Raw genomic sequence first — 7,909 nt, 5'->3', positions numbered from 1 at the left:
AGGGGACCCCCCCCCCCCCCCTTCTGCTCTTGTATCACTAAGAATCTGGCAGCCAGTTCCGTCCTGACAGAGTTTACGGCATATATTGGTGGATTCTTGTCCATAGCGCATCTGCTTTAAGAATTAACAAAAGCACTGTCAAGACAGTAAGGTAAGTGCTGTTTTAACTATAGCACTGGGGATGCTGACTGTTTGGGACAGCATTTACTGTAACAGGAACAGAAAAAATTCCAGAGTCACTTTGCCAATTGCTGTTCAACAGCAAATTCACAGTTTTGAGCATTTACTTTCACCTTTTGTTTAATATGCTTTCCATGATTTATGGACTTGAGATGAATTTTATGTAGTATATGCTGCATTGCTTGGCAAGGGAAGTTATGAAAAGTTTCAAGGTTGGAATGAGAATATAGTTAAACTAGACACAGTGAAAAAATGTAAATTCAAATGTTTATTATTGATGATGATTAGTTATATATGTTAGCATTGTTGGAACCTAACACTGGAGCAAATAAAGGTCATTTCAATCAGCATTGGAAATGTTTTGTCATAAATATATTGTGACAATTTGTTACAACTTACATTAAACATTCTATGTTATAAAATGTGAGCTAAAGGATTTAGACACACTTGTGGATTACTTGTTTCTAATTCGTTAATTTTAAAATTTTGTTTTTTTAATATATGTCCTAAGGAACATGTTTTAATGAAATTTTGTGAAATGATTTACTTTTTGAAAAATGCATTTCCTCTATAGCCACAGGTATTTGAAAAAACAGGACAACATACAGTGTTCTTTTGCCTCATAGTGGAATCATTATATGGTTACAAACTCTAAATTCAGAGCCCTTGTTTTTACTCTGGCAAAAAATGTAAGCATTTTTTTGGTTACTATTCAATAACCACATTATAGTTACCATGGCTCTTTTGTTGTATATTCAATTCAAAATTAATGAAGCAAGACAAATCTTTACATCCTTCAACTTAGAAATAATCCTAGGAATATGACATCATATTCTTTGTAGGGCTATGAAATTATTATCATTGCCAAATCCTGTCAAGTAAATTAAATGCCTCCATCATAATCACAGGGAATAATTTACTAAGAATCTGGATACATGTTACATTATGTAAACACTCAAAATGTTTCTAGCAACTTGTTTTGAGTGTCTCATCTGCTGAGATAAAGTACCTTTTATTTCCACATTAAAGCAAAGAGAAGATGTTTTAAATTCCTGATCCAAAGATCATACTTAATTCAAACTACCTTGCTCTAAAAGTTTATATCACACTTTCATAGGAAGATATATACTACTTCATGTTATTTATTAGAGTGTAGATCCTTCTTCACATTAATGATTCCTCGCCCAGGACTACCAGCTTCGCCTCAGCCATAACTCTTCACTATACAAATGTCCAACTCTTATTTCCTAATTTTCTTTACCTAAAATGCTAATTCTGCACTTCTCCAAGCAATTCAAATGTACTTTACTGAGCCTCACCTTAGGAACATGTTCATGTAAGAAGATAACTGCTATAAATTATTTTTAATTTACATTCTCAGTTGAATCCTTTTTTACATGGCTTAGAATGCCAGTGCCAAATACAAGCTTTCCTTCATTCCCACCTCTCGCCCACATCCATTCTATGAGGCCACTAAAATCCAGATAGGCAAACCATGCTGCCTTCAATTTTGGGCTAAAGGTAGAGAATTTGTGAGTAACTGGGAGACAGGATAACTTCAAAACTTGGAAAAGAGTATCTTTCTCTACCAGTTGGATCTCTTTCTACATTTAAAATATTTTAGTATGTTTAGTGTTTCCATGATTAATAAACATTAATTTTAACAAAACTAACTTACTAAATATAGTTTTAGAACACAGTTTTATAGTGTGCTTAAAACTAGGTAATGTTAAACAAAACTTAAAATAACATGCATGAATTCTGTTCCTCTTCCTCAGAACCAAAAACAATAACCAGGTACTTTTAAAGAATGTACCCCTGTTCTCAGTGCCCCTCCACCCCCCACCACATACAATAAGAACAGCTTTCTTCCAGGCAAAACCACAAATTGCCCATGTTCCTAGTAAGCCTCTTCTTAATGAGATATTTTAAGGATGCCAAATGGCAGGATAGAGTGTACAGTTTATAATTATCTTCTCATTTTCATTTCTTCTCAGTTTGAGGGATGTTCTGAAGCAGTGTTCTAACATGGTGGTTAAGGATCGCCACCCAGAAACCTCTTACAGGAAAGCATTTAATTAAGAAAGGACCTAAAGAGAATGACTGGAACAATTAGGCCTGGCTTGCCCAGAAGGGGGCGCATATGTATGCAATCTAACCTGAAACCTGTTCACCCCAAAGATGTAAACATACACAATTAGATGCACTAAAAAAGTGCTATAATAATAACAGAATGTACATTTGCTAATGCATTCAATGTTGCTAATTGAATTTCCTTTTGCTGAAAGTAAACTATTTTATAGTAATATACTTTTCTGCTTTATTTAGGATTCAAACAATTTGTCAAAAATGAATTTAGGTGCATTTGCTCTCTTTTTGGCATTAATCGTTGGTGCCAGTGGCCAATACTACGACGATTATGAGTTCCCCATATCAATGTACGGGGCATCATCACCAAACTGTGCACCAGAATGTAACTGTCCTGCAGACTATCCTTCTGCCATGTACTGTGATGAGCTGAAATTGAAAAGTGTGCCAATGGTACCTCCTGGAATCAAGTATCTTTACCTTAGGAATAACCAGATTGACCATATTGACGAAAAGGCTTTTGAGAATGTAACTGATCTGCAGTGGCTCATTCTAGATTACAACCTTCTAGAGAACTCCAAGATAAAGGGGAAAACATTTTCTAGACTGAAACAACTGAAGAAGTTGCATATAAACCACAACAATCTGACAGAGTCTGTGGGCCCACTCCCCAAATCTCTGGAGGATTTGCAACTTACTCATAACAAGATCACAAAGCTTGGCTCCTTCGATGGATTGGTAAACCTAACCTTCGTCAATCTTCAACACAATCAGCTGAAAGAGGAGGCTGTTTCAGCTGCTTTTAAAGGTCTCAAATCACTTGAGTACCTTGACTTGAGCTTCAACCAGATGACCAAACTCCCTTCTGGTCTCCCAACATCTATTTTAACTCTTTACTTAGACAACAATAAGATCAGCAACATCCCTGATGAATATTTCAAGCGTTTTACTGGGCTGCAGTATCTGCGTTTATCTCACAATGAGCTGGCTGATAGTGGTGTACCTGGAAATTCTTTTAATGTATCATCCCTGGTTGAGCTGGATCTCTCCTATAATAAGCTTAAAAGCATACCGACTGTCAATGAAAACCTTGAAAACTATTATCTGGAGGTCAATGAACTGGAAAGTAAGTAGAAAGTTGTGTCTGTGTTTCATTGATGTATCCTCAGGTTTTAAATGCTAAATATTAAATCTGCCTCCATTTTAAAAAATGAATTAAAATGCCAATGAAATATCATTCTAATTCAAACATAGAAAAGTTCTAGCTCAATTATGTATCCAATATCTACCCTTTCTTTGAAGTAAGAATCCAGATAAGAAACCAATAAGATCATAGAACTTAATATCTAAGTTCTTTGAATTTAATATTCTCAGCTACCTTATCCTGCTGTGTTATCTCTTGATGTTGACGTCTTATTATTTGCCTCCTTTTTGACTTAGGTTTGTTCCTACATTTATTTTTTGACAAGATCTAGCTGAGGAAGGAACCAACAAGTTCAGAAGAGGCTTTAAAATCACCTTTCTGCATATCCCCAGGGTGGCCCATGTGTTTTCATGGTCAACCCTTGTATTGTTACTTGGGACTCAACATGGTCCTCTCCCATCATAACCATCATCCACCTCTGTTATCTCTGTGATGGTGTGTGTGGCCTTCACAGAGTTCTGACTGTGGTGAAGATAAAGAAAGGAAGGAATCTGATAAGGGTTCAAAACATCTTTTTAAAAAAACAGTGTTACAGAGCCCCTTTGCTTATACACAGCCTTTTCTCTGATCTGACTTTTCCACTGTTTCTTCTTTCCTTCTCTTGCTGGCATAGTTTATTTTTTTATGTATCTTCTGGATGAAGTTTGACCTGATTCATTTAGAGTCTTTATGCACTCTACTGGCCGTCTGGGACATTTTTCAATTTAAGCAATACACATTCAGGTGGGAAATTAAAATTAACCATTTCCCCACCCTATTCTTTATCAGAGATTTCCATATCAGCCTTTTCTCTGATCTGACTTTTCCACTGTTTCTTCTTTCCTTCTCTTGCTGGCATAGTTTGTTTTTTTATGTATCTTCTGGATGAAGTTTGACCTGATTCATTTAGACTCTTTATGTACTCTACTGGCCGTCTGGGACATTTTTCAATTTAAGCAATACAGATTCAGGTGGGAAATTAAAATTAACCATTTCCCCACCCTATTCTTTATCAGAGATTGGCAGAAAAGGAAAGCTATGATTCACAGATTCAACTCAAGTACCTTGACTTGAGGTTCAATCAGATGACCAAACTGCCTTCTGGTCTCCCAGCAAGTGTTTTTTAAAAGAAAAATTGGGTAGGAAACACTGATTTACATAAAAAACAATTATATCTGAAAAATAATCTATTGAAATTGAACATCTTTATCTGATGATAGTTGGTTCCTTTGCCATCCTGGATAAAGACTGTTATCAGAAAAAACTATAGTATACCTTGTGAATAAAATACTTCATAATTCTGCAACAGGTTTTACATAACTTCAAGTAGGTTTGGCGTGTTCTTATGAAGGAAAACTCTGAAACACCACATGTTTTTTGTTGTAGCTGGAAAGTAGCCAAAGCAAGGGTTGTTGCTCTTTGTCACACAACACACTGTCAAGCTACCACAGTTAAACTCCTATAGTTGTTTCCAGTGGAAAATTCACTATGTGGCAATATGTGTAGCCACATTTTAAACATTTGTGGTTAGAAAGAAGGATACTTGACAGAAGAGAATGCTAATGGGATTTACGATATTTGAGGGCTGAAGATATCTATTAGATTTGGTGGCTGGAGGTTAACCAAAGGAGCAGGTCTACTTCTTTCTCTGAAACAGGACAGAAGATGGATACAGGTGCAGGCATATTTGGTGGTGTAAATTGTACAAGTAAAGGATGGAAGAATCAGTGGGATATGGGAGAGGTGGCCTACAGGCCACTCAGTGCCAGGCTGAGATAAAAACTACAGTGCCCAGCTCATAGTGGACGTTTGAATAGATAACATAGTAGTTACATTTCTTCCTTCCTCATCCTTGACATTTGGTCAGGTGTTGTTGTTTGTCTTTGCGTATATCTCCTCAACTTAGGTTACTTTTCCAGATCATAATCATGCATACCAATTGTTCATATTCTCTCAATATAAAAAGATCCCCTTAATGTTTCTTTAATATTAGGAAACATATAGCCAAAAACAATTTTTCATATTATAAACTTGCAACTTTAAGGATTACCCTAATCATGTATCTCCCTAACACAGAGAAATATGGAAAGGAGAACACAATTGAAAGGACAACAGTAATTATTTAGGACATACTATGTACTAGTACTGTTTGGAGTGCTTTACATACCTTAATTAATTTAATCATCATGCAACATAGCAAGATAGGTATATTATATCTAAAAGGAAGATTATATAAGTGTTCCAAGATCACACACCTGTTAAGTGGCAGAGGTAGAATTCCAATATAGGCCCATAACCATCTTCTTTCCAGTGTTCCATACCTTTTCAGAGGGAGATACCTTAGATAGATCCCTGGAATTGGACAAGTGAGTTATTTAAGACAGCATCTTAGAGGAAAGAAGCACAGTGTGTTTGACTTTCCACTGACATTGTTATTAACTGGAGTTTGATAATGAAGGAAAATAAGAAAAAGGACCAGATGAGATTAATCTAAAATAGGTTTGGGCAAACTAAGACTATTTCTGTGTACACAAGTAGGTCATATAATTCAGTAACAGTCATAGTTTCTATTAAAAAGTAGATCAGTTTTTCTTTTGTGGCAGCTTTTTGACCACAGAAGAACATGGGCTCAGATGGTGAACATTTCATGATTTTGTTTTTGCCTTGGAGATTTAATCATCATCATGGTGTGTGGTTGCCGGAAAACTCTTTAGAGATCATCTAATTAATCTCTCTTATTTTAAGATGTAAAAACGAAGGACACACTTTGGTGAGGTTTTTCATACAACAACAGCATCAATTTCTATGTCTTCAGGTTAGACTAAATATTTCAAGAGTTCTTAGATAATATGGCATGCTCGTTGAATGCTTTTCTAAAGTTAATTTCTAATAAACAAGTTCTGTCCTTTGAAAAATTCCATTGCATATCCTGACCCACCATAGTTTCTCTTTACCACATACTGCTGATACCAGGAAATATGCCTTTAGTGGTCTCAAATTCAAAGATACAGAGTATAAGTGACTTTTCTAAATGGGGAGAAACCATAGTTGATACCATTATAGACTTGACAAGTTTTTTCAATGATTGCTTCAAGTCAGTGTACTAACAAAATGATGACAGTTTTCTATTTTTTTTTAATTTCCAGAGTTTGATGTAAAGAGCTTCTGTAGGATCCTGGGTCCACTATCCTACTCCAAGATGAAGCATTTGCGTTTGGATGGCAATCGCATCACCCAAACCAATCTGCCACCTGATATGTACGAATGTCTACGTGTGGCAAAAGACATCACCATCAATTAACATCTTCTATTTCCAATTATACTGAGATGTATCCAGGAGCAATACCTTATAATTCTGTTTTGGTGTGTGTCAATTTTCATAATATCCATTTTTTGCTGTTGTTTATTACTTCCATGAATTTTAAACTCTGAGGGAAAATGTTTTGTAAACATTTACCACTGTTTTTCTTTAAAAGAAAAGATGAAAGGCAGGCCTATTTCATCACAAGAACACACACATACACACAAATAGAAACCACACTTAATGCTTTATTTGTAAATTTAGTGTTTCTGTATCTCTGTGGTCAAATGACATGTAAAGCTTTTACTGGTTGTATGGAAGTCAGCCAATTTTATAATTCCTAAATCTTAACTTAATGTGCCCAAAAGCAAGAACTATAAATGTATGGATGTTTACTGTCTTGAACCCAATTATCTCAATATGTTCAAATTTGTTTAGTTAAAGGTAAGTGGCATACTTTGAGCTCAATAATTTTGCAAAATACTAGACAAAATTTATGAAGCCACATGCACTTAAAGTTTTTTAGTGTTAAAAATTTACATACTTACCTAGTGAAATGTTTTTTCTAGAATTGTTTTTCACTCTAAGTCATGTATATGTTTCTTTTTGATTATTTGCATGTTATGTTTAACACGCTAATAGCAAAATAAAACATAGCAAATGGCATCTCTCTGTTTGACGTCTTGTGAAATTCATACCTCTCATATATAAAAATGCATAAAAGAATAGATTAGAATTTACATTTTTTTAAAAAATGATTAGTTATACATATTCATGGGTACAAAGCTAAATCACCATTTGTGCCCAAGATGTGCAGCATACCCATTACCACAAATTGCAATTATTCCCCATGTCCCCCACCCAATTAATTCCTGACTTCCGAACCCCTGTCCCCTCCCCAACCTGCTCTGCAACCCTAGGTATGCTCTCTCCTCTGCAAATTAAGAAAGTCAAAAAAAAAAAAAAAAAGAATTTACAGAATATCTGTAGAGTGCAATACATTAACCCCTGTCCCCTCCCCAACCTGCTCTGCAACCCTAGGTATGCTCTCTCCCCTGCAAATTAAGAAAGTCAAAAAAAAAAAAAAGAATTTACAGAATATCTGTAGAGTGCAATACATTACTGAATTACTGATGTGAACATAGGATTTTTCACTA

The 7,909-nt window shown here is 35.3% G+C and overlaps 1 protein-coding gene across 1 annotated transcript; it reads left to right on the top strand.

Moving 5' to 3' along the window:
- The first annotated feature begins 14 nt into the window (after positions 1 to 14).
- On the top strand, positions 15 to 7,418 carry LUM (lumican). Its single transcript, XM_008581535.1, has 3 exons — positions 15 to 151; positions 2,509 to 3,394; positions 6,598 to 7,418. Exons 2-3 carry the CDS (start codon positions 2,530 to 2,532, stop codon positions 6,750 to 6,752), a joined length of 1,020 nt encoding a protein of 339 aa, XP_008579757.1. The 5' UTR covers positions 15 to 151; positions 2,509 to 2,529; the 3' UTR covers positions 6,753 to 7,418.
- Positions 7,419 to 7,909: the final 491 nt, after the last annotated feature.

This window comes from Galeopterus variegatus, unplaced genomic scaffold (assembly GCF_000696425.1).
Source record: "Galeopterus variegatus unplaced genomic scaffold, G_variegatus-3.0.2 Scaffold2384, whole genome shotgun sequence".
In the NCBI taxonomy this organism is placed as follows: domain Eukaryota; kingdom Metazoa; phylum Chordata; class Mammalia; order Dermoptera; family Cynocephalidae; genus Galeopterus; species Galeopterus variegatus.
This window is presented reverse-complemented; position numbering and strand designations above follow the sequence as displayed.

Bases quoted from the DNA above. Each gene is read 5' to 3' on its own strand.
- LUM (XM_008581535.1), top strand. From the start codon at position 2,530: ATGAATTTAGGTGCATTTGCTCTCTTTTTGGCATTAATCGTTGGTGCC. The intron at 3,395-6,597 runs GTAAGTAGAAAG...TTTAATTTCCAG, and splicing joins GGAGGTCAATGAACTGGAAA to AGTTTGATGTAAAGAGCTTC.